The sequence below is a fragment of the Mustelus asterias genome, chromosome 6 (genome assembly GCF_964213995.1).
Source record: "Mustelus asterias chromosome 6, sMusAst1.hap1.1, whole genome shotgun sequence".
NCBI classification, from domain to species: domain Eukaryota; kingdom Metazoa; phylum Chordata; class Chondrichthyes; order Carcharhiniformes; family Triakidae; genus Mustelus; species Mustelus asterias.
Window position 1 is genome coordinate 110,947,543 of NC_135806.1, and position 27,063 is coordinate 110,974,605.

The window sequence follows — 27,063 nt, forward strand, 5'->3', positions numbered from 1 at the left end:
ATAAAATCATAGAATTCCTACAGTGCAGCAGAGGCTATTCGACCCACTGAGTCTGCACCGACTCTCTGACAGAGCAACTTAACCAGGTCCTCTCCCCCGCCCTATCCCCGTAACCCCACACATTTCCGATGGCTAGTCCATCTAACCTACACATCTCGGGACGCTAAGGGGCAAATGACCAGGGCCAACCCACCAATGAGCCTGTGCTCACCAGTGAGAGAGGGATTTCAGCCAGAGTGAGGACACTGGGAATTGGGAGCCGAATGGGAATTTGGTGCCAACGGGAAAGTAGGTGCTCATCTTTGGGAGAGGCAGACCTGGGAGGGAGATTCGAAGGCAAGTGAGAGGTAGAAGGAAAATCGAACCGTGCTGTCACAGCCAGCAGGTATTTGATTGGTTGGTGACTGGTAAGTAGTTTTTTTCTTTCTCTCTTGGCATTGTTGTACACTACAATAATGTTTGTGTAATCTCAGTGGTTTATAGTTTGTAATGGTTATATCAGGTAGTGACGAGCAGCAGGAAAAAAGGGCCCTAGAGAATTGGATATCATCTGAAACAAAACATCTTTCAAAAGTTTAATTTAAAAGGGGTAAGACATGAGAGGAGGGCTCTGAGCTGTGGTTTGCTCCTCTTGCTCCATGTGGCAGGCTGGGGACAGTTCCAGTCCCCTGGGTTAGTATGTGTGCAGGAAGTGTCTCCAGCTACAGCTCCTGGACGCTCGAGTTTCAGAGATGGAGCGGCAACTGGAGACACTGTGGAGCATCCGCGAGTCAGTGTATCGTGGATAGCACGTATAGCGAGGTGGTCACACCGCAGGCTCAGACTCCGCAGGCAGGAAGGGAATGGGTGACCACCAGACAGAGCGAGAGATAGGCAAGTAGTGCAGAAATCTCCTGTGGCCATTCCCCTGCAAAACAGATATACCGCTTTGTATACTGTTGAGTGGAATGACCTCTCTGGGGAAAGCAGCAGCAGCCAAGGGGTTGAGTGAACAGCTAGTGGTCGTGGTACACATCGGTAAAAAAAGGGATGAGGTCCTCACAGCAGAACGCAGGGAGCTAGGAAGAAAGTTAAGAAATCAGATCTCAAAAGGTAGTGATCTCAGGATTACTACCGGTGCCACATGCTAGTTGGAGTAGAAAAGACAGGATATAGTGGATAACTACGTGGCTGAAGAGATGGTGTCAGGGGGAGGGTTTCAGATTCCTGGGGCATTAGGACCTGTACAAATTGGAAGGGTTACACCTGGGCAGGAATGGGACTGATGTCCTAGGAGGACTGTTTGCTAGAGCGGTTGGGGAGGGTTTAAACTAATATGCCAGGGGGATGGGAATCTATGTAAGGAGTCAGAGAAGGAGGGAGCAAGGACAAAAACAAAAGGTAGAAGAGGGAATAAGAAAAGTGATAGGCAGAGAAACCAAGGACAAATTTCAAACAGGGCTACAAAGAAAAATACTGGGATCAAGGCAAACAATGTTAAAAAGACAAGCTTAAAGGCTCTGTGCCTTAATGCGCGGAGCATCTGCAATAAAGTGGATGAACTAATCACTCTGATAGATGCAAACGGGTACAATATAATTGGGATTACGGAGACATGTCTGCAGGGTGACCAGGGGTGGGAATTGAATGTCCCAGGGTATTCAACATTTAGGAAGGACAGACATAAAGGAAAATGTGGTGGAGTGGCCCTGCTGGTTAAAGAGGAAATTAATACAATAGTGAGAAATGATATTAACTCTGATAACATGACGTCTGTATGGGTAGAGTTGAGAAATACCAAGGGCAAAAAAAATTAGTGGATGTCATATATAGACACTCAAACTGCAGTGGTGATGTTGGGAATGGCATTAAACAGGAAATTAGAGATGCATGTGATGTGGGAATATCGGATCATGGGTGATTTTAATCTGCATAGATTGGGCAAGTCAAATTAGCCATAATGCCGTCGAGGAGGAATTCCTGGAGTGTATATGGGATCGTTTTCTTGACCAATGTGCGGAGGAACCAGCGAGAGAGCAGGCCATCTTAGACTAGATACTGTGTAATGAGAAGGGAATCATTGTCAATCTAGCTGTACGAGACCCCTTGGGGATGAGTGACCATAGCATGATGGAATCTATCAAGATGAAGAGTGAAGTAGTTGATTCGGAAGCTAGGGTGCTGAATTTTAATAAAGGAAACTATGAGGATATGAGGCGTGAGTTGGCCTTGATAGGTTGGGGAGAATAACTTAAAGGGATGACAGTGGATAGGCAATAGCAAAACATTCAAGGAACACATGGGGGAACTGCAGCAACTGTTTATTTCTGTCTGGCACAAAAGCAAAATGGGTAAGAGGGTCAATCCATGGTTACCAAAGGAAATTAGATACAGTATCCAATCTAAGGAAGAAGGGTACAGATTGGCCAAGACAAATAATAGGTCTGAGGATTCGGAGCAGTTTAGAATTCAGCAAAGAAGGACCAACGGATTGATTAAGAAGGGGAAAATACAATGCAAAAGTAAGCTTGCAGGAACATAAAGACTGACACTAAGAGTTTCTATAGATACGTGAAGAGAAAGAGGTTGAAGACGACAAATGTAGGTCCCCTACAGACAGAAATGGGGGAATGTATAATAGGGGACAAAGAAATGGCCGAGCAACTGAATACATACTTTGGTTCTGTCTTCACAAAAGAGGACACAAATCAAATGCCAGAAATGTTGGAGAATGCAAGATTTAGAGAGAGGGAAGAACTGAGGGAGATCAATATTAGTAGAGAAATGATGCTGGGAAAATTGATGGCATTGAAGGCGGATAAATCCCTGGAGCCTGATAATCTACATCCCAGAGTACTTAAGCGGCTCTAGAAATAGTGGATGCAATGGTGGTCATCTTCCAGGATTCTATGGACTCTGGAACAGTCCCTGCAGATTGGAGGGTAGCGAATGTCACTCCAATATTCAAAAAGGGAGTTAGAGAGAAAACAGGGAATTATCGACCAGTAAGCTTAACATCGGTAGTGGGGAAGATTCTAAAATCCATTATCAAGGATTTATAGCAGAGCATTTAGAAAGCAGTGGCAGGATCAGACAGAGTCAGCATGGATTTATGAAGGGGAAATCATGCTTGACAAATCTATTGGAATTCTTTGAAGATGTAACTAGTAGAAATGATAAGGGGGAAACCAGTAGATGCGGTATATTTGGACTTTCAGAAAGCGTTTGACAAAGTCTTGCACAAGAGATTACTGTGCAAGATTAAAGCGCATGGGATTGGGGAAAGTGTATTGAGATGGATAGAAAACTGGTTGGCAGAGAGGAAACAAAGAGTAGGAATTAATGGGTGCTTTTCAGATTGGCAGGCAGTAACTAGCGGGGTGCCACAGGGATTGGTGCTGGGACCCCAGCTATTCACAATATATATTAATGATTTGGATGAGGGAACAAAACGTAACATCTCAAAGTTTGCAGGTGATACATAGTTGGGTGGGAGGGTGAACTGTGACGAGGATGCAGAGATCCTTCAGAATGATCTGGACAGGTTGGGTGAGTGGGCAATTCAATGGCAGATGCTGTTTATTTTGGATAAATGTGAGGTTATTCACTTTGGAAGCAAAAACAAGGCGGCAGACTACTACCTGAATGGGTGTAAATTGGGAGAGGGGAGTGTGCTGCGGGACCTGGGTGTCCTTGTGCATCAGTCACTGAAGGTAAGCATGCAAGTGCAGCAGGCGGCAAATGGCATGTTGGCCTTCATTGCGAGAGGTTGAGTACAGGAGCAGGGATGTGTTGTTGCAATTATACAGGGCCTTGGAGAGGCCACACCGAGAGAAGTGTGCGCAGTTTTGGCCTCCTTTTTTCAGGAAGGATGTTCTTGCTCTTGAGGGAGTGCAGCCAAGGTTTACCAGGCTGATTCCGGGAGGGGGGGGCAGATTGAGTTTAATTTAGACAAATGAGAGGTGATGCATTTTGGTAGATTGAACCAGGGCAGGACTTACTCAGTTAATGGTAGGGCATTGGGGAGAGTTACAGAACAAAGAGATCGAGGGGTACATGTTCATAGCTCCTTGAAAGTGGAGTCACAGGTGAACAGAGTGGTGAAGAAGACATTCGGCATGCTTGGTTTCATCGGTCAGAACAGCGACGACAGGGGATGGGACGTCTTGTTGAAGATGTACAAGACATTGGTAAGGCCACACTTGGAATACTGTGTGCAATTCTGGTCACCCTATTATAGAAAGGATATTATTCAACTAGAAAGAGTGCAGAAAAGATTTACTAGGATGCTACCGGGACTTGGTGGATTGAGTTAGAAGGAGAGGCTGAATAGACTGGGACTTTTTTCTCTGGAGCGTAGGAGGCTGAGGGGTGACCTTATAGAGGTCTATAAAATAATGAGGGGCATAGATCAGATAGATAGTCAATATATTTTCCCAAAGGTAGGGGAGTCTAAAACTAGAGGGCATAGGTTTAAGGTGAGAGGGGAGAGATAAAAAAGTGTCCAGAGGGGCAATTCTTTCACAGAGGGTGGTGAGTGTCTGGAACAAGCTGCCAGAGGTAGTAGTAGAGGCGGGTACAATTTTATCTTTTAAAAAGCATTTAGATAGTTACATGGGTACGATGGGTATCGAGGGATATGGGCCAAATGCGGGCAATTGGGATTAGCTTAGGGGTTTTAAAAAAAAATAAGGGCGGCATGGACAAGTTGGACCGAAGGGCCTCTTTCCGTGCTGTAGACCTCTGTGACTCTGATTCTATGAATGACGGAGCAGGCGCAAAGGGCCAAATGGCCTCCCCCTGCTCCTATCTTCTATGTTTCTATGTAACCTGCACATCTTTGGATTATTATTCCAGAAATCTTACTAATATTTGCAGTTATGTTGCTACATTTTTCCACTCCAACACTTTTCCCTCCCCCATCCTTGCTTAGATTTATGAAAATGCATTTTGGTTACTGAAATTGTTGGGCAGTAGTGCAGGATGGGTGAAATCACATTTCTGCAATCTGTTTTACACGTTGGCTGATCACTTTCATCCGAAACAAATTTCACCCCCAATAAACCCAGCATCCCAGCTTCCCTTCTCCGCTCTGCACAAACTTCAGATACACTCTACCCATTTATTACACAATGTCACACATCCCACAGATTATGAGGGCCAGCAACATTACAGCCCACATTTTTTTCAAAACTGGATACATCAAGGTATGGAGTGGTAAATTCCACCGCTGAACACAAACTGTGCGGTTCAAGCTCAATTTACTTAACAGGCTCACTGGCCACCCTATGTTAGATGAACAATGTGACCACTATCTGCAACTTGCTGTGCCTGTGAAGTATTGATCTATGCAATGTGTTATATAGTCAGTAATTCTGACCATTAAAAAATTTGAGGAGATGGTAGCAGTGCTGCCCAAGCAACTATGAGGATGACACATTAGTTTCAAGTCATAGTCACAATGACTGATGTATAATTTACTGCATGATAACTGGACTCATTCCTCCCACACCCAAGACTACAGTATATACCAACAAAACTGACATTTCCAGCCAAACAGCAAGTCAGAGACTTGAGTACACAATCTAAGATGGTCCTTTATTGAAGATACAAATTGAAGTATTCTTTTTTCTCCCACCCCTAACAAAATGCAGATATTTCATGGCCAGGCAATGACATAACAGGCTTACCAATGTCATTGTCGGATCTGAGACTGCAGGTTGACAGGAATTTCCCATCAATTTTGGAGCAGAAACAATTTCATTTTTATTTTAGCCAAGAATTCAGAACCGACCATGTTAACCAATGCATGATCTGACCTCCAAAATTAACTTCTCCTCAAAAGCAGAATATTTAACCTTTTTATGATTCCCACAGAAATCAACAGCACATGGAAAGAAGAAACATTCCTATGTTGCGATGGTAGGGGAATCTATAGTGAGCAAATAGGACATTGGCCCTTACCTTAAATGATGATGTGGATGTGGCAGAATAACCGCTTGCTGCAGATGTAAGAGACAGCATGGAGCCATGACGCCGTAGACTTGATTCTGACCCATAGCCAGATTCTGCCTATTAAAAAGAAACACATTTTAAAACAAGTAATCTGCATTATGCTTTTTTCACGTATTTCTCATACCAAATATGTATATTAAATATTGATGAAGTAATGCAAGAAATGCACGGTTCGATTATCATGCTTCAGTTCTTCTCATATAACACATCATGGCTCACCTCTTTCCTAATCCTTTGTTTATTCAGCTTGAATTTTACTTTAATAAATTCTTCTTCAACATCAACCCTTCCTCACCACTACCTCAAGTATAGATAGTTTCATCTTTATTCTTAGTGTCTCTATTGTGAGGCCACAGTCACTCAAATGGTCAAAGATAATCAAAACTACTCCACTAAAACAAGAACCTGCTCAAGTTACACCCTTGAGAGTCAGCCAATCAAGCAGACTTGAATAGGCACGTAACCAAGCAAAACGAGTGTTGATAAGTATTTGGTAAAAGCCTTGAATTCTCAACATCGTGTCAAACAAAAGTACTGATTCCAGTTAAATTTACATTCTTCGGATAGATAGCAGCTAGCCAGTATTCTAGTGACACTACCCACAAGAATGTGATCATTTTGCATTTTCTAAAGCCAGTTTGAATTTTGTGCTCCATGATTACTGGAAACTTGTGGTGCTTCTTAGGGATATAAAGTGACACTGTGGAACTCTGAAATACTAATCAAACAGAATTTTATTCCAAAATAATTTCAAGGAAATATTTTAAGTTTCACTGCTCACATATATCTCAAAGTGCTTTGAGAAAATCATTTTACAGAATCCTGGAGCAGACACCAGTGAATACAAAATCGGAGTCTCCGCTTTCAGAGTCCCTCTTTCCTATTCATCTAAGGGCATCTGATGCTTATAAAATAGTCAAATGCACCCGATCCTTGGAATCCTCCAGGTATTGAAGGCTGCTATGTTTGGGAGACCTGAGTTTAAGAGTTAGAAGTAGGCTTTCCGTTCTGTGGTCCTGTTGACTGCTTTACTGAACTTATAGCACAGTAAAGAAGTCTCACAACACCAGGTTAAAGTCCAACAGGTTTATTTGGTAGCACAAACTTTCATAGCACTGCTCCTTCATCATGTGAGTGAGGAGCTGTGTTCACAAGTCTGTCCACCATCTACAAGGCACAAGTCAGGGATGTAATAGAATACTCTCCACTTGCCTGGATGAGTGTAGCTCCAACAACACTCAAGAAAATTACCATCCAGGATAAAGCTCCCTAGTTGATTGCTATCCCTTCCACAAACATTCAATCTCTCCACCACTGATGAACAGTGGCAGTCTTGTATACTATCTACAAGATGCATTGCAGGAACTCAAGGTTCCTTAGGCAGCATCTTCCAAACCCACGACCACTACCATTCAGAAGGACAGATCCCTGGAAACATCACCACCTTTTTTTCATTCATTTGTGGGACATGGGCATTGCTGGCTGGCCAGCATTTATTGCCCATCCCTAGTTGCCCTTGAGAAGGTGGTGGTGAGCTGCCTTCTTGAATCTCTGCAGTCCATATTCTGTGGGTTGACCCACAATGCCATTAGGGAGGGAATTCCAGGTTTTGACCCAGCAACTGCGAAGGAATAGCGATATATTTCTAAATCAGGACAGTGTGGGGCTTGGCGAGGAACTTGCAGGTGCGATGCTCCCATGTATCTGCTGCCCTTGTCCTTCAAGATGAAAATGGTCGTGGGTTTGAAAGATGCTGTCTAAGGATCTTTGGTGCATGTGAGCTACGACTCTCACCAACTTTTACAGATGCACCATAGAAACCATTCTCTCTGGCTATATCACAGCTTGGTATGGCTCCTGCTCTGCCCAAGACCACAAGAAACTACAAAAGGTCATGAAAGTAGCCTAATCCATCATGCAATCCAGTCTCCCATCCATTGACTCGGTCTACACTTCCCACTGCCTTGGCAAAGCAGCTAGCATAGTAAAAGACCCCACGCACCCTGACATTCTCTCTTCCACCTTCCGTCAGGAAAAAAAGATACAGAAGCGAGGTCACGTACCAACCGGCTCAAGAACAGCTTCTTCCTTGCTGCTGTCAGACTTTTGGATGGACCTACCTTGCATTAAGTTGATCTTTCTCTGCACCCTGTGACTGTAACACTACATTCTGCACTCTCTCATTTCCTTCTCTATGAACGACATGCTCTGTCTGTCTAGCACGCAAGTAACAATACTTTTCACTGTATGCTAATACATGTGACAATAATAAATCAAATTTAGATAGTAGCAGCAGTGTGCACTGAGCGTTGGGGGCGGAGGGATTGAACATTTGTAGATGTGGTGCCAATCAAACAGGCTGCTTTGTCCTGGATGGTGTCAAGCTTCTTGAGTGTTGTTGGAATTGCACCCATCCAGGCAAGTGGGCAGTATTCCATCATACTCCTGACTAGTGCCTTGTAGATGGTGGATAGGCTTTGGGGAGTCAGAAGGTGAGTTACTCACCGCAGTATTCCTAGCCTGTGACCTGCTCTTGTAGCCACTGTGTTTATGTGGTGAGTCCAGTTGGAGGTTCCCCTTCAAATCACTCACCATCCTGACTTGGAAATATAACACTGCTGTTCCTTTACTGTTGCTGGGAGGTCAAAAGCCTGGAATTTCCTCACTGTGTGTGTACCTGTACTTCAGGGACTGCAGTGGTTCAAGGAGGCAGCTCACCACCACCTTCCGAAGTGGGGGGGGGCTGAATGTCCTCTACCTGTTGCTAAGTCTAGTCATAGCCTTTTTCCACTCATTCTGAAGGCATTAAATCACCTCATCAACCACCGTTGAGTACCATGTCTGCAAGTAACTGCAAGCTATTCCTGGTGGCTGGAATAACAGCCAATCTAAACATGAATTTTGCAGTGGGGATCACATTATAATCATTAGAACTAGGGATCAACTGATTTTTCTCCCTCAACCACAGGAGCAAGCCAAATATGATGCTCCATCTGAGGTCAGCTAGCTCAACAAAGACCTATGAACTCTTTATGATTCAATGCCATGCTAGGCAACAAATTTACCAAATAAACTCCCGGGAAGTTTTTGGCATTTTTCTTAAAAGCCTACCAGGGTTGTTTTGATCTGTTCCAAGAGTAAGCAATTTCATGAAAAAGACAACACCAACCTTCCGTATAATCATAACCGCACAACTGTTATTCTTAGTCCTGCAGAGCACAATGGAGCAAGACAATACCCTGGGCAGCTACTGTGAATAAATACTTATGATTGGCTGTTACACAAGCTTAGCTATTGCACTAATTTCCACAGCAGTTTGCATCCAATCCCTTATTCACTGGGGCTCTAACCACACGTTTATTTCACGGAATATTACAGCGAAAGACCATTTGGCCCATTGTGTCTGCACAGGCTGGCCAAACAAGCATCATGACTTGGTGTCATTCCCCTGCTTTTTCCTCATACCCCTGCACATTGTTTCTATTCAAGTAATCATCTACTGCCCTTGCATGCCTCATTTGGACCTGTCTCACCACACTTCTAAACAGTGCATTCAAGACCCAAACCACTCAAAGGACAAAGAAAATCACAGCACAGGAACAGGGCCTTCGGCCCTCCAAGCCTACACCAACCATACTGCCCGACTGAACTAAAACCCCCTACCCTTCTGGGGACCATATCCCTCCATTCCCATCCTATTCATGTATTTGTCAAGACACCCCTTAAAAGTCACTATCGTATCTGCTTCCACTACCTCCCCCAGCAGCGAGTTCCAGGCACCCATCACTCTGTGTAAAAAAAACTTGCCTCGTACATCTCCTCTAAACCTTGCCCCTCGCCCCTTAAACCTATGCCCTCCAAGTGATTGATTCTTCAACCCTGGGAAAAAGCTTCTGACTATCCACTCTGTCCATGCCCCTCAATCTTGTAGACTTCTATCAGATCGCCCCTCAACCTCCGTCGTTCCAGTGAGAACAAACCAAGTTTCTCCAACCTCTCCTCATAGCTAATGCCCTCCATGCCAGGCAACATCCTGGTAAATCTTTTCTGTACCCTCTCCAAAGCCTCCACATCCTTCCGGTAGTGTGGCGACCAGAAATGAACACTATATTCCAAGTGCGGCCTAAGGTTCTATAAAGCTGCATGACTTGCCAATTTTTAAACTCAATGCCCCGGCTGATGAAGGCAAGCACGCCATATGTCTTCTTGACTATCTTCTCTACCTGCGTTGCCACTTTCAGTGACCTGTGTACCTGTACACCCAGATTCTTCTGCCTATCAATACTCTTAAGGGTTCTGCCATTTACTGTATGATTTTCTATTTGTATTAGACCTACCAAAATGCATTTGTCCTGATTAAACTCCATCTGCCATCTCTCCACCCAAGTCTCCAACCGACCTATATCCTCTGACAGTCCTCATCACTATCCGCAAATCCACCAACCTACTAATCAAACCAATTACATTTCCCTCCAAATCATATATTCATATATATATATATATATATATACATATATTCATATATATAATAATATATTATATATATAAATAATATATTATATATATAAATAATATATTATATATATAAATAATATATATATATAAATAATATATATATATATATCAGACATATTATAAACAGCAAAGGTCCCAGCACTGATCCCTGAGAAATGCCACTTGTCACAGCCCTCCATTCAGAAACGCATTCTTCCACTGCTACCATGTGTCTTCTATGACCGAGCTAGTTTTGTATCCACCTTGCCAGCTCACCTCTGATCCCATCAGACTTCACCTTCTGCACCAGTCTGCCATGAGGGACCTTGTCAAAGGCCTTACTGAAGTCCATGTAGATAACATTCGCTGCTCTACCCTCATCAATCACCTTCGTCACTTCCTCGAAAAACTCGATCAAATTAGTGAGGCATGACCTCCCCTTCACAAAACCATGCTGCCTCTCGCTAATACGTCCACTTATTTCCAAGTGGGAGTAAATCCTGTCTCAAAGGATCCTCTCCAATACGTTCCCTACCACTGACCTCAGGCTCACTGGCCTGTAATTACCTGGACTATCTTTGCTACCCTTCTTAAACAAAGGAACAACATTGGCTATTCTCCAATCCTCTGGGGCCTCTCCTGTAACCAGTGAGAACACAAAAATTTCTCTCAAGGCCCCAGCAATTTCCTCCCTTGCCTCTCAATATTCTGGGGTATATCCCATCAGGCCCTGGGAACTTGTCTACCTTAATGTTTCTCAAGAACCCCAATACCTCCTCCTTTTTGATCTCAACATGATTCAAACTATCTACACACCCTTTCCCAACCTCATCATCCACCAAGTCCTTCTCTTTGGTGAATACTGATGCAAAGTACTCCTTTAATACCTCCATGCATAGATTCCCTCCCTTGTCCTTGAGTGGACCAACACTCCCCCTGGCTCCTCTTTATATATGTATAAAAAGCCTTGGAATTTTCCTTAATCCTGCTGGCCAATTACTTTTCATGATCCCTTTTAGCCCTTCTTATCCTTGCTCAAGTTTCTTTCTACTTTCCTTGTGTTCCACACTTGCTTCGTGAGAATTTGTTTTCACACATCACATTTGCTTCTTTGGCCAACCAGTTTAAATCTGAGCCCTCTCATTCTTGATCCTTTTGCAAACCGGAACAGTTTCTTTCTATCCTTCTGTCCAGCCGCCTCATGATTTTGAACATCTCTATTAAATCTGCTTTTAGACTTCTTCTCTCCAAGGAGAACAGTCCCAACCTTTTCAATTTATTCTCTTAACTGAAGCTTCTCATCCTTGGAACCACTCTTGCAAACCTCTTCAGCACTCTCTCAAATGCATTCACACCCTTAACTGTACACAATATTCCAGCTGAGGTCTAACTAGTGTCTTAGATAAGTTCAGCATAACCTCCTTGCTCTTATATTCTCTGCAGGACGGCACAGCACCAGAGACCCGGGTTCATTCCCAGCTTGGATCTGTATGATTTCCCCATGTCTGCGTGGGCTTCATCCGGGTGCACCAGTTTCCTCCCACAGTCCAAAAGACATGCTGGTTAGGTGGATTGGGTATGGTAAATTCTCCCTCAGTGTACCCAAACAGACACTGGAGTGTGGTGACTCGGGGATTTTCACACTAACTTCATTGCAATGGTAATGTAAGCCTACTTGTGACACAAATAAATAAACTAAACTAATAAAGCCCGGAATATTATATGCTTTATTAACTGCTCTCTATACCTGTCCTGCTACCTTCAATGATCTATGCATGCACACACCCAGATCTGTCTGCTCCTGCACCTCTTTCAGAATTTTACCCCTTATTTTCCATTGTCTCTACTAGTCATAATTCACCACAGAGCCTGCTAAGGGACACATGCATATTTGATGCATCCTATGCATACAACTTCTATTCATATAATGCCTTTAATGTATTGAAACATCCCAAACGATTAGCAATGTGCTGCAAAATTTGACTCTAAGCTAAAGACAAAATCAGGGCAGATGGCAAAAGCTTGGTAAAAGAGGTAAGCTTTAAAGAGCATCAAAGGAGGGAAGAAAGATAGAGAGGCAGGGGGAGGGAATTCCAGAGTTTAGAACCTAACCAAAGGCGGCACGGTTACAAATGGTGGGGCAATTAAAATTGAGATGTTCAAGAGACCAGAATTAGTTGAGCGCAGATATCTTGCAGGGTTGTGAAGCAGGAGAAAACTAGAGATAGGAGAGTGCGAGGTTATGAAGGGATTTGAAAATAAGTATGCAATTTTTGAAAAATCAAGGCATTGCTTAACTGCCAATCAATGCACAACAGTGATGGGTGAACAGGATTGTGTGCAAGTAAGAAGCGTGGCAAAGTTCTGGATGACTTCAATTTGAGGGGTCTGGCCAGAAGTCCGCTGGAATAGTCAGGTTTAGAGGTAACAAAGAAATTAATGAAAGTTTCTGCAGGTGAGCTGAGGCATGGTTTCTCATTTTTCAGGTATTAATCGTTTTGAACACTTAAAAAAAGGGGCTGGAGCCTTCTTGGTAGGGTTGGTTAGCTCAGATTGAGTGCCGTGCTTAATAACATTGATGGTGCAGTTTACAGAGGAAGTTATTTGGGCTTGCCTCTTCTATTTGCTCTATCGGGATATTGTGGCATCATGAAAATACTGCTCGTGTCATGATTAGCCACCTTTGGACACCAAAGGATGCTATATGAAGAAAGAAGCCTTCTTGTAAGAAAAGGACACACTGCATTTCATCTATATTGCTACACTTGGGAAATCTGTCACTGAAAGTTTTCTGAAATCTTGGTAAAGCTACCAAGAACCTTGGAAATACTGCCCTTGAGAACAGGGACACAAATCCAAAGAACAAATGAACCCAGAAGTGTTAGCTACAATCTACCAAAGGTATTAAATAAGTTATTAATTCATCTTACAATGTAACGCTAGTTGAAATTGATAATAATTACCCACAAAGTAAGCACGTTTAAACAGTAACATGCTATCTCATTGCTGAGGCTAGAAGAAGTCCTGAAGTATAATTATTTTCCTCCTTTCCTTCCCCCTTTACAAAGGCAACCGGAAAACCAGTTTAACAATCTTCAAGCAACATGATCACAACTGAAGGGCCACATTAACATGGGTGAAGTTGAAGCGACAGATCAAGTGTCAGCCTCTGTTCTAACCTCAGAGTCAAAAAAACATGGATTCAAGATCCACTCTAGAAATTTGGATAGACATTATAGACAAACATTGAATGTAATTTGAGGAGTACTTCACTGCCGGATGGAGCTTCTTCTGGATGAGAAGTTAAATTGAGGACCAATCTGGCAGCTCAGATGAACACTAAAGATCCCATGGCACTATTCAAAGAACAGCAGGGGAGTTTCTCCTGGTCCCCGATGCATTTGGTCCTTAACCAACAGAATCAAAATAAGGCTATTTGGTTATTTTATCTTAAAGTTGTTGACGGGGCTGTCCTTTGAACAAAGAACAATACAGCACAGGAACAGGCCCTTCGGTCCTCCAAGCCTGCGCCGCTCATGTGCCCCACTAGACCATTCGTTTGTATCCCTCGATTGCCAGTCTGTTCATGTGGTTATCTAGATAAGTCTTAAACGATCCCAGCGTGTCCGCCTCAATCACCTTGCTTGGCAGTGCATTCCAGGCCCCCACCACCCTGTGTAAAATACATCCCCCGACATCTGTGTTGAACCTTGCCCCCCCCCCCCCCTCACCTTGAACCCGTGACCCCTTGTGTTCGTCACCTCCGACCTGGGAAAAAGCTTCCCACTGTTCACCCTATCTATGCCCTTCATAATTTTATACACCTCTATTAGGTCGCCCCTCATCCTCCGTCTTTCCAGGGAGAACAACCCCAGTTTACCTAATCTCTCCTCAAAGCTAAGACCCTCCATACCAGGCAACATCCTGGTAAACCTTCTCTGTACTCTCTCCAAAGCCTCCACGTCCTTCTGGTAGTGTGGCGACCAGAATTGGACGCAGTATTCCAAATGTGGCCTAACCAACGTTCTATACAGCCGCAACATCATATGCCAACTTTTATATTCTATGCCCTGTCCAATAAAGGCAACCATGCCATATGCCTTCTTCACCACCCTCTCCACCTGTGCTACCACCTTTAAGGATCTGTGGACTTGTACACCCAGGTCCCTCTGTGTGTCTATACTTCTGATGGTTCTGCCATTTATTGTATAGCTCCCCCTTACATTAGATCTACCAAAATGCATCACTTCACATTTATCTGGATTGAATTCTATCTGCTATTTCTCCGCCCAATGTTCCAGCCTATCTATATCCTGCTGTATTCTCTGACAATGTTCATCACTATCCACAACTCCAGCAATCTTCGTGTCATCTGCAAACTTACTGATCACACCAGCTACATCTTCCTCCAAATCATTTATATATATCACAAACAGCAAAGGTCCCAGTACAGAGCCCTGCGGAACACCACTAGTCACAGGCCTCCAACCGGAAAAAGACCCCTCCACTGCTACCCTCTGTCTTCTATGGCTAAGCCAGTTCTCCATCCATCTAGCTAGCTCACCTTTGATCCCGTGAGATTTAACCTTTTGCACCAGCCTGCCATGAGAGACCTTGTCAAATGCTTTACTAAAATCCATATAGACTACATCCACAACCCTCCCTTCGTCAATCGTTTTTGTCACCTCCTCAAAAAACTCAACCAAATTTGTGAGGCATGACCTCCCTCGTACAAATTGCACAAATTGTCTGCTGTATTTGTCTATCCTGCAAAAGTGACTAAATTTCCAAGGTACTGTAAAAAACTAGGAGAAAAATCATAGGACATGAAAAAAATTCCCCCATCTCCTTTACTTATACTTCAGTTATAAAAACAGTGGTGAAGATAAAGGGCTGAGGAGAAAGGCTAACTGCAGTCAAGAATTTATCAATCAGGTAACTTATAGACTAAGTTACTTGAGTTACAGACTAACATACAGTCTCTGACAAAGAGTCATCCAGCCTTGAAACTTTAGCTCTCTTCTCTCTCCATAGATGCTGTCTGTCCTGCTGAGAGTTTCCAGCAATTTTTGTTTTTGTTTCAGATTCCAACACCAGCGGTAAACTTGCTTTTATTATGTAGTCTGTTTCTTTTTCAACAGGGGCAGCACGGTGACAGTGGTTAGCACTGCTGCCTCACAGCGTCAGGGACCCAGGTTTGATTCCTGGCTTGAGTCACTGTCCGTGTGGAGTTTGCACGTTCTCCCCGTGACTGCGTGGGTTTCTTCCGGGTGCTCCGGTTTCCTCCCACTGACTGAAAGACATGGTTAGGTGCATTGACGCAAATAGGCGCCAGAGTGTGGCGACCAGGGGAATTTCACAATAACTTCATTGTTGTGTTAATGTAAGCCTACTTGTGACTAATAAATAAACTTTTACTTTAGGCTTGAGCAGTTAGCACACAGCAAAGATGGACATGTCAGGCAACAAATGGAAGGATTGAGGTTGAAAGGTCGGATGAGCAGTTGGGAGGCAAGTAAAGTGGTGAAACATTCTGAAATATGTTCAACCACAAGGGAAACATTATTTTGATTTACAGTTCAAATGAAGGACTTTTTGATCACTGCACCAAGACATTCCATGGTACAGTGAAAGAAAACACTATTTTCCCTCTATTCTTGGTATAATATGCTAACCCTTGAAATAACACTACAATTCTTGAAAAGGTACAACTCCAGATTGCTTAGGCCTTCCAGATAAAAAAGGATTCTATGTAGGTAAAATGAGGCACGGTTATAGCAAGTTACACGTTTCACAAATGCTTCACGCTTCAGTACATTAGAAGCATAGCAACAGTAAAAAAACATGCAATTTGAAGGTCATGCGAAAATAAAATCAATGTTAGGAGTAGTTAATCATGGCCATTAAAAGCTTTTTCATAAGGTTATCAGCTCAAAAACTCAAGCTGCTGCATTGTTTGGACAACAGCCATGATTCTCAAAATATTCAATGCAAGCAGCAGCAGGCTGTTTGAGATACTGGTTATGCAGTCCATTCAAAGTATCTCTAAAATATAGACGATGAATGACTTAATTTCTTTATTTACACTTTACCCCCTGCTTTAGAACAAAAGCGACACGTTAGACCATATACAAAAAGTGTGTTCAAATTCTGAAAGAACATAATTTTTAATTTGAAGGGTTGATTTCCTTGTTTCCTTTGTACATAGTTTATAGAAATGAGTTAGACAACAAATATATTAGCACACTCAAATAACTCAGCAGTTAAGAGTTAAAATGAGGCTTGGTCAATACAAACTAAATCAGAAAAATGCATAGGGAAAGTATGCAGCATGCAAAGCCCACCCTTTGACTGCAAGAAAGGCAACTGAAGCAGAGCTGGTCCATGCCACAATCACGACTTTTGGTGCAGATCATTAGCTGTTCACTGCAAAGGAATATCAAATTGCAGCAACGATGGATGAAAGTTCCTTTTCTCAGTCACACAAATAATCTCAGCACCTCAGGATACACGTTATGAAATCTCAAGGGAGAGGGATGGTTAACAGCAGTCCCTTGGTCTTAACAGGAGTAAAGCAGAAATTAGATGCAATGCTGACATTGCCATAAATAAAGCGACTCAACAATGATTCTGATTACCATGCTGAGAGTCAGGGTGCTTTTTCAAGAGCTGGAGATCCATGCAGAGACTATGCCAGATGATTCTTACGGACTGACATTGATGGCGCACTGCAACGATGGCTGCTGTTGTCTGCTACAATCCACTACAGGATCCATCACAGCTTCCTTGGTTTCAAAGTAAAACACTGCAATCTGCAGTTAAGTGTTTTCTGATGAAATTTAGTTCATTGCTCGTGTGAAAATGCTGCTGGCAGCTAAGGCACAGAGCTTGAGCTTTGGAGCGTGTTCGTCAACTGCCTCAAATGTAGACAATAAAACCTCATCCCACACTTTTAATCTCATCATCCCAAAGTAGGTCAATACTCCAACAGCACAGCAAAGCATCGTGGGAAATAATTTAGATTTAGAATTTTTAAACAATTTCTTTCACTGCCCCTCCAAATAGTTCAGTAAAAATACTAGTTATAATTTCCTGTGAAAGTGTGTAAATATTCCCTTGTAAATATTTACATACTAAAAGAACACACCCTTATGCATACGATTTGCAGCAGTCACATTGAATATTCATGGTCTGACATTAGCAAAAAGCAGCATGCAGCAAGATTGACTCCATTGTAATCATTCTAGTTTTGTGAAACATTAATATCAGAATTCAACTCATTACTCAGCTTTAAGCTTTCCTCAAGTAAATTCCCAGCTTTTAACTTAAACTTTCACAACTTTGATCAGGTACATTAAATATATTTAACCGCATTTCAGATCAATAAATTTTTTTAAATTCATTCGTGGGATGTGGGCGCCACTGGCTAGGCCAACATTTATTGCCCATCCTTAATTGCCCTCGAGAAGGTGGACAGCTGCCTTCTTTAACTACTGCAGTCCACGTGGTGTAGGTACACCCAGAGAACTGTTAGGGAGTGAGTTCCAGGATTTTGACGGAGCGACATTGAATGAACAGCGATATATTTCCAAGTCAATACGGTGAGTGGCTTGGAGGGGAATTTCCCCTCTGTCTGCTGCCCTTGCCCTCCTAGAAGGTAGTGGTTGTGGAAGGTGCTATCCAAGGAGCTTGAGGAATGTCTTGCAGTGCATCATGTAGATGGCATACATTACTCCCACTAGAATACAAGAGCAGGGATGTACTGCTGAGGCTGTTTAAGGCTCTGGTCAGACCCCATTTGGAATACTGTGAAGAGTTTTGGGCCCCATATCTAAGGAAGGATGTGCTGGCCTTGGGAAGGGTCCAGAGGAGGTTCACAAGAATGATCCCTGGAATGAAGAGGAACGGTTGAGGATTCTGGGTCTGTGCTTGTTGGAATTTAGAAGGATGGGGGGGGATCTTATTCAAACTTACAGGATACTGCGAGGCCTGGATAGAGTGGACGTGGAGAGGATGTTTCCACTAGTAGGAAAAACTAGAACAAGAGGGCACAACCTCAGGCTAAAGGGACAATCCTTTAAAACAGAGATGAGGAGGAATTTCTTCAGCCAGAGAGTGGTGAATCTGTGGAACTCTTTGCCGCAGAAGGCTGTGGAGGCCAGGTCATTGAGTGTCTTTAAGACAGAGATAGATAGGTTCTTGATTAATAAGGGGATCAGGGGTTATGGGGAAAAAGCAAGAGAATGGGGATGAGAAAAATATCAGCCATGATTGAATGGCGGAGCAGACTCGATGGGCCGAGTGGCCTAATTCTGATCCTATGACTTTTGGTCTTATGCATCAATGGTGGAAGAAGTGAATGGGGTGTTCATCAAGAGTGAGATGGTGGATATGGTGCCAATCAAGCAGGCTGCTTTATCCTGGACGGTGTCAAACTTCTTCAGTGTTGTTGGATCTGCATTGATCCAGGCAACTGGAGTGTATTCCATCAAACTCCTGACTTGTGCCTTGTCAATTGTACACAAGTTTGAGAGTCAGGAGGTGAATACTTGCCGCAGCATTCCTTGCCTCTGAAATGCTCTTATTGGCACAATATTTATATGTCTAGTCCAGTTCCGCTCTGGTCAATGGTAAACCCTATGACGTTCATTGTGGAGTTTTCAGCAAGAGAAATACTTTTGAATATCATGGAGAGATAGTCAGGTCTCTCTTGCTGGAGATGTTCATTCTGGCACCCATGTGGTACAAATGTTACTTGCAACTTGTCAGCCCAAGCCTGAATATTGTACACGCCTTGCTGCATTTGAATATGGACTGCTTCAGTCTTTGAGAAATCATGAAAGGTGTGATCAACAGACATTCCCACTTCTGACCTAATAAGACCACAAACCATAGGAGTAGAGGGAGGCCATTCGGCCCATCAAATCTGCTCCACCATTCAATGAGATTATGACTGATCTGATAATATGTTCAACTCCACTTTCCTGCCTTATCCCTCTAACTCTCAATTCCATTACTGATCATGATGGATGGAAGGTCGTTGAAGTAGCTGAAGATGGTTGGGCCTAGGACACTGAGTAACTCCTGGCAGCGATGTCCTGGAGCTGAGGGAACTAACCTCCAACAATCACGCCTTCGTGGTTAAGAAGGCATATGGTGTGCTGGCCTTTATCAATCGAGGGATTGAGTTTAGGAGTCCAGGGATAATGATGCAGCTATACAAGACCCTCGTCAGACCCCACTTGGAGTACTGTACTCAGTTCTGGTTGCCTCACTATAGGAAGGATGTGGAAAAGATTGAAAGGGTGCAGAGGAGATTTACAAGGATGTTGCCTGGATTGAGTGGCATGCCTTATGAGGATAGGCTGAGGGAGCTCAGTCTTTTCTCCTTGGAGAGACGAAGGATGAGAGGAGACCTAATAGAGGTATACAAGATGTTGAGAGGCATAGATCGGGTGGACTCTCAGAGGCTTTTTCCCAGGGTGGAAATGTCTGCTACGAGAGGACACAGGTTTAAGGTGCTGGGGGGTAGGTACAGGGGAGATGTTAGGGGTAAGTTTTTCACAGAGGGTGGTGGGCGAGTGGAATCGGCTGCCGTCAGTGGTGGTGGAGGCAAACTCAATAGGGTCTTTTAAGAGACTGCTGGATGAGTACATGGAGCTTAATAGGATGGAGGGTTATAGGTAGGTCGAGAAGGTAGGGATGTGTTCAGCACAACTTGTGGGCCGAAGGGCCTGTTTATGCTGCAGTTTTTCTATGTTTCTAACCAGGGACCCATGTTCGATTCAGACCTTGGGTCACAGTCTGTGTGGAGTTTGCAAGTTCTCCTTGTATTTGCATGGGTTTCCTCCGGATGCTCCAGTTTCCTCCCAGAATCCAAAGATGTACAGGTTAGGTGGATTGGCCACGCCAAATTGCCCCATAGTGTCCAAAGATGTATAGGTTAGTGGGGCTAGCCATGGTAAATGCATGAATTTAAGGGGATAGGATGGAGGGGAGGGCCTTGTTGGGATGCTGTTTCTGAGAGTCTGTGCAGACTCAATGGACCAAATGGCCGCCTTTTGCATTGTAGGAATTCTAAATTCTATGGTTCTAAAAACCACAACCATCTTCCTTTGTGTTAGGTACAAGCCAGAGAGATTTCTCAGATTCCCATTGTCTCCAGTTTTTCTCGGGCTCCTTGATGCCACAGTTGGTCAAATGCGGCCTTGATGTCCAGGGCAGTCAATCTCTGGAGTTCAGTTCATCTATCCGTGTTTGAACCAAGGCTACAATGAGGTCAGGAGCAAAAGCACCTCATGAAACCCAAACTGGGTGTTGGTGACCAGGTTATTGCTAAGCAAGTGCTGCTTGTCTGCATTGTTGATGACTCTTTCCATTACTTTGCTGATAACCAATAGTAGACTGATGGGTGGTAATTGACCAAGTTGGATTTGTCCTGCTTTTTGTGTACAGGACATATCTGGGCAATTTTTCACATTGTTGTATGCCAATGTTGTAGCTATTTTGGAACAGTTTGACTACTGCTTTAACATGTTCTGCAGCACAAGTCTTAGTACTGTCGCCAGAGTACTGTCAGGGCCCATGGTCTTTTTAGCAACCAGAGCCATCAGCCATTTCTTGAAATCACATGGGATGAATCAAATTGGATGAAGAACGACATCTGGGATGCTGGAGAAGTCCAGAAGATGCCAAGATGGATTATCCACTCGTCACCCTCTGTTTGGAGATTGTCATGATGTGGAGATGCCAGTGTTGGACTGAGGTGGACAAGATGAGAGGTCGCATGACACCAGGTTATAGTCCCAACACGTTAATTTGAAATCACAAGGTTTCAGAGCGCTGCTCCTTCGTCAGGTGAAGTCTTATAACCTGGTGTCAAATGACCGCTCATCTTGTTTGGAGATTGTAGCAAATGGTTCTGCGGAAACTCTTGCACTCATATTATGGGCTCCCCCATGACTGAAGATGGAGACATTTGCGGAAACTCCTTCTCCAATGAGTTGTTCAATTGTCCACCATCATTCACAGTTGGATATGCCAGGAATGTGGAGTTTAGATCTGATCCGCTGGTTATGGAATCGCTTAGCCAGGATTGTGTGGTGGTCACTCCTACCAATATTATCGTGAATAAATGTATCTGAGGCAGGCAGGGTGATAATAAGGTGAATTATGTTTTCCCTTGTTGGCTCACGCACTACCTGCCACAGACCAAGTTTAGCAGCAATGTCCTTGAAGACTTGGCCAGCTCAGTCATTATTGGCACTAACAAGCCACTCTTGGTGATGCACATTGAAGTCTCCCACTTTGTATCTTTGCCAACCTCTCTGTACTGCGTCCAAGTGCTGTTCACCATGAAAGAGTAGTGATTAAGCAGCTGAAGGAGGAGGGGAGGAGTGTGCATGGCATGTGGTAATCAGCAGGAGATTTCCTTCCCCATGTTTGACCTGATGCCAACTTTTACAGATGCACCATAGAAAGCATTCTTTTTGGTTGTATCACAGCTTGGTATGGCTCCTGTTCTGCCCAAGACCGCAAGGAACTACAAAAGATCGTGAATGTAGCCCAATCCATCATGCAAACCAGCCTCCCATCCATTGACTGTCTACACTTCCCGCTGCCTCAGCAAAACAGCCAACATAATTGTGAGGTGAGGATTGTGTGTGTGAGAGAGAGGACCCCACACACCTCGGACGTTCTCTCTTCCACCTTCTTCCTTCGGGAAAAAGATACAAAAGTCTGAGGTCACGTACCAACCGACTCAACAACAGCTTCTTCCCTGCTGCTGCCAGACTTTTGAATGGACTTACCTTGCATTGAGTTGATCTTTCTTTACACCCCAGCTATGACTGTAACACTACATTCTGCACTCTCTCGTTTCCTTCTCTATGAACGGTATGTTTTGTCTGCATAGTGCGCAAGAAACAATACTTTTCACTGAATGCTCATACATGTGACAATAATAAATCAAATCAAAACCCTTGGAGTCTGGAGTCGATGCTCAGGATTCCCAGGGTGTTATCTATTTTAAGTGGCTATTTTAATGGGTGGTCTGTTCGCTTTCATTCCTTTGCAACTTCTTAATGGTTTGATACAACTGAGTGGCTTGCTGGGCCATTTCAGAGGGTGTTTAAGAGTCAACCACATTGCTGTGGATCTGTGGTTGAGTAGGGTTCACAGTATACAAATATTGGCTGAACAATTACTTGAAGTCATGCTACTTTTGAGCTTCAAGTATGAGAGAGAACAGCAATGTCATCAAACACAAATTACTCCTCTTTTTACCAATAAACTGCCACATTCTGCGGAGTAGTATTGGAACTGGTGCTACTCCAACCCCCTCCCACAACTCTTTCACCACACATCGACCACTATTTCGGTGCCACTTCATGCTCCCGTCTGAACCTGGAAAAATTTATCAACTTCACTTCCAATTTTCACCCCATGAAAAATCAGATATCTTACGACCCACGGAGAGCATGAAAATAGCCCATGTGGCCAGATTTATACAGGAGACAGTGTGGCATAATCAGAGAAGGGGAACACCAAGCCTTGCTCCGGGCTAAAGAAAAGGGTGCTGCCGCTGTTTCAGTGAATTTAAAATCATTGATTAACGAGAATTGGCCATAGCACACAGGGTAGTTACTGACAGTTCAGATGACGGTGATTCTGACTGATCCACTCAATCAAGACCTATAGCTCTCAGCAGCAGAGCTGAAATGGTTCTAGAGAAATGTGCTGTTTTGTTAAAGATTGCACTGTGAAACTCAGTTTATCATGGGAACTGATATCTAATTCAATGGTTCTTTTCATTATTTAGTCATTCAGAGTTGCAAAATCCCCATTTGCAGGTACAGCAAGTAATTGGGAAAGCGAACAGAATGTTATTTATTACACAGGGAATTGAACATAAACATAGGGAGGTTATGCTCTGGTTGTACAGGACACTGGTAAAGACACTGGTCTCCTTATTTAAGAAAGGTGTAATGCATTAGAAGCTGTTCAGAGAAGGTTTACGGAGATTAATACTGGAATGGGCAGGTTATCTAATGAGAAAAGGCTGGACAGGCTAGACTTGTATCTGCTGGAGTTTAGAAGGGTAACTGGCAACTTGATTGAAATGTACAAGATCCTGAGGCATCGTAACAGGGTGGATGGGTACAGGATATCTGCTCTTGGGGTCACTTTTTAAAAATATCTAAAAATAAGGTGTTGCCCATTGACGACAAAGATGAGTCTTTGGAACTGCCTTCTTGAAATCTCTGAACATTCTTACGGCAGAGGTAGGAAGGTTCTTGGTAGACAAGGGGGTGAAGGGTTATCGGGCATCTTATTGAATGGTGGAGCAGGTTCAAAGGGCCCAATGGCCGACTCCTGCTCCCAATTCGTATTTTCACCGGTACAGGAAAGTCTCTTTTTGGAAGTCTACTTAAATGCTTAAAAGACAAAAATGTTTCTAGATTGAGTCTTACCTTTTGCCCAATTCTCCTGATTCGGGAAGCGTAAAAGAGAACTGCCCTCGTCTACATCAACGGTGACCAAGTAGAAAGGGTCGAGAGCTTCAAGTTTTTAGATGTCCAGATCACTAACAACCTGTCCTGTTCGCCCCCATGTTGACTCTATAGTTAAGAAAGCCCATCAACACCTCTACTTTCTCAGAATACTAAGGAAATTTGGCATGTCACCTACGACTCTCACCAACATTTACAGATGCACCAGAGAAAGCATCTTTCTGGTTGTATCACAGCTTGGTATGGCTCCTGCTCTGCCCAAGACCACAAGGAACTACAAAAGGTCGTGAATGTAGCCCAATCCATCACGCAGACCAGCCTCCCATCCATCGACTCTGTCTACACTTCCCACTGCTTCGGCAAAGCAGCCAGCATATGACAATGATATGGTAAGCTAAACACAAATCAGGAAGTTGCTGTCTGTTTTGCCTCCACAGATTTTGCTGCATTGTGCTGCTTCAAGAGGCTCAGAATTAAATAAAATTAAAGTGCAATGAATGAAGGGTGTGAAACTGCTGCATTTACCCACTCAGTTTTACCCTCTAAATGCGCCAGAAAAAGTTTATTCAAGTGTAAGTGAATTATTAATGGCTTAATAAATCTTAATTAATTTACTGCCAAACAAACCATATCACTGAAAATATAGTCCACAAATGTGGAGTGTTGTTACTTGCTAAGAAAAGACATCTCCTCGAAGCTTTCCATCTTGCACTCATCAGGACAATCACAAGAATACCAATGTCAGGGCAAACAACAACTTTATACTATGAGAAGAGGGTGTTTATTAGTTGGATTCATACTGGTAAAGATAGTGTCACGGATAATGCATCAGTTGATGGTGACCTACAGTTAATTGCCAAATAACGTTTGAAATTTAAATCAGGCATCTTGACTCTGATTGGTCATGGCATTGCCCTCTGGAATGGCCAACACTTATTTTGTTTAGCTGAAACAGGTGCAATATGTATACATGTTCTGTCTGAAAAGATCATGACCCTGTGCGTTAATGTATGTAGCTTCCAGTACATGCAAATGCACCATATATTGGATGGTGATGGTTAGCATGAGGGGTCATAGCTTTAAATTGAGGGGTGATAGATATAGGACAGATGTCAGAGGTAGGTTCTTTACTCATAGTAGTAAGGGCGTGGAATGTCCTGCCTGCAACAGTAGTGGACTCGTCAACATTAAGAGCATTCAAATGGTTATTAGATAAACATATGGATGACATTGGAATAGTGTAGGTTAGATGGGCTTTAGATTGGTTTCACAGGTCGGCACAACATCGAGGGCCGAAGCGCCTGTACTGCGCTGTAATGTTCTATGTTCCATGTTCATACTGCGACAATCAAATAGGTTGTCAGCATAGTTTTTGATACACTGAGGATTATTTAGCAAATGTTGTTCAATTGCTGAATCATATCTAATGTTGGACACTATTTTGCAAACACAGGTTGGTTGGGTAATGTCTGCTCTTCGCCCGTTGCGAACAGCAGAAGGGACATGTTTTTTGATGATCCACCAGTCTTTTGGATGTATAGTTTACTATGCCTTGTCTTTTGTCTCATCTCTCGCTTTCACAATCCCATCTTTGCTGCTCTATTCTGCTTTCTGCACATGCATTTACTTTGAATTAAATATTCTAATTTATTCTTCCTCGTTTATCCCACGTGATTCCGAGGACTTTTCAATCTGGTTGGCTGAACAGACCAATAAAAATGCTGTACATTGACACTCAAAAGCCCATGAAATCTGAGTTTAAACAAGCTTGTCCAACACATGGCTTGCAAGCCAGATGTCAACGGCAAAGCCCACCCACGTAGCCACCAAAGGCAGTTTGCAAAATTCACAAAGCAGAATGCAAAGTTTCAAGCCACCTAGCCATTACTCATACATATTAAACACACCTCCAAGAATATGCAATCCTGAACATTCCCAACTTTCAATGTCCCCTATGAAAGTCAAGAAAATGCTTTCAAAGAAGTGGAAATAAAGTGTAGGCTTCGGAGAATAAATAATACTTTAAGTGAGAAAACACCACAATAATTAATTATTTTGCTGCTTCTCAAATTTGAAGCATACTTCATATTTTGAACCAGCCTGATTGAAGGAAATTAATGTATTTAGCATGGGGACAAAGCCATTAGAATGAGCCAAAACTCATTCAGGTATGGTTAAACATAAAAGATGGAGGGAAGTCACACTTAGCATATTTACATGTATAACAAAAAATCTTGGTACGTGCCACTGCTGGTATTTCTGGATGCAAATATGCAGGAGGATCCACCCACAGTACATTAAGCTATAAATGCAAAATTGATTTGAATAGCTTCAGACACCTGATCAGTTTAAACCTACTTTCTGCACTGAAAATATAAATTATTCAATGCAAATTAAATAACAAGTAATGAGCAGTCACTTGGCAATACAGAACTTGACCGCTGAAAAGAATGCCAAATTTCAAGTGATTACACATTTTATACTAAAGGAGAAAAGGTGCTGATTGGGTAGCAAGTCAACTCTGATCGACATGGCAACGCCGTAGCCAAAGGCACTGGGGAACTATAGGCTCCTCATGCTTTCGGGTAATTCAAGCGTTTCAAGAAAAATTTGCACAAGTTAAGTCAGCAATTTCAGTGGCTACACAAATAGTATCTGGTACTAACAAGATGTTGCTGTCAGTCCAAAAAATGTTCTGCCTACAAAACAATTGAGCAACAGTGTGTATGAATTTCAGTGCCAGTGTGCAGTGCCAGGTAATTGGCCATATGTCCCAACAATTGGCTGGTTGAACCAAGCATTATGTTTGTGTGACTGTTTGTGATAGGTAGAGTACAGGCTGTACACAACCAGCCCACGTTTGCAAAGCCAGAACAAAATATCTACCATTAGATGCGACTCGGACAACCCTAATAACTATCTTAAATTGATTGTCAGAGTAATCAGTCAAGCATGCAAATAGGCTCATTTATGCTTGCTAGAAGTATCATACACTCAGACACAAGGGCCTGTTCTCTGCAAACAAAAGGAACATATTTAAGCCTTGTACCTTTTGTGAATTACC

The 27,063-nt window shown here is 43.1% G+C and overlaps 1 protein-coding gene across 13 annotated transcripts in view; it reads right to left on the minus strand.

Annotated features, from left to right (window-relative positions):
• LOC144495074 (ceramide transfer protein) overlaps nucleotides 1-27,063 on the minus strand; it is a 166,026-nt gene that overhangs the window by 90,634 nt on the left and 48,329 nt on the right. For all 13 annotated transcript variants that reach the window (XR_013498209.1, XR_013498211.1, XR_013498210.1 and 10 more), the window contains exon 4: nucleotides 5,944-6,051. Coding sequence is in view for 10 of the 13 variants with exons in the window: in XM_078214927.1 (XP_078071053.1) it covers nucleotides 5,944-6,051 (108 nt within the window). In the remaining 3 variants the exon portion in view is untranslated. The remainder of the gene's footprint in view (nucleotides 1-5,943; nucleotides 6,052-27,063) is intronic.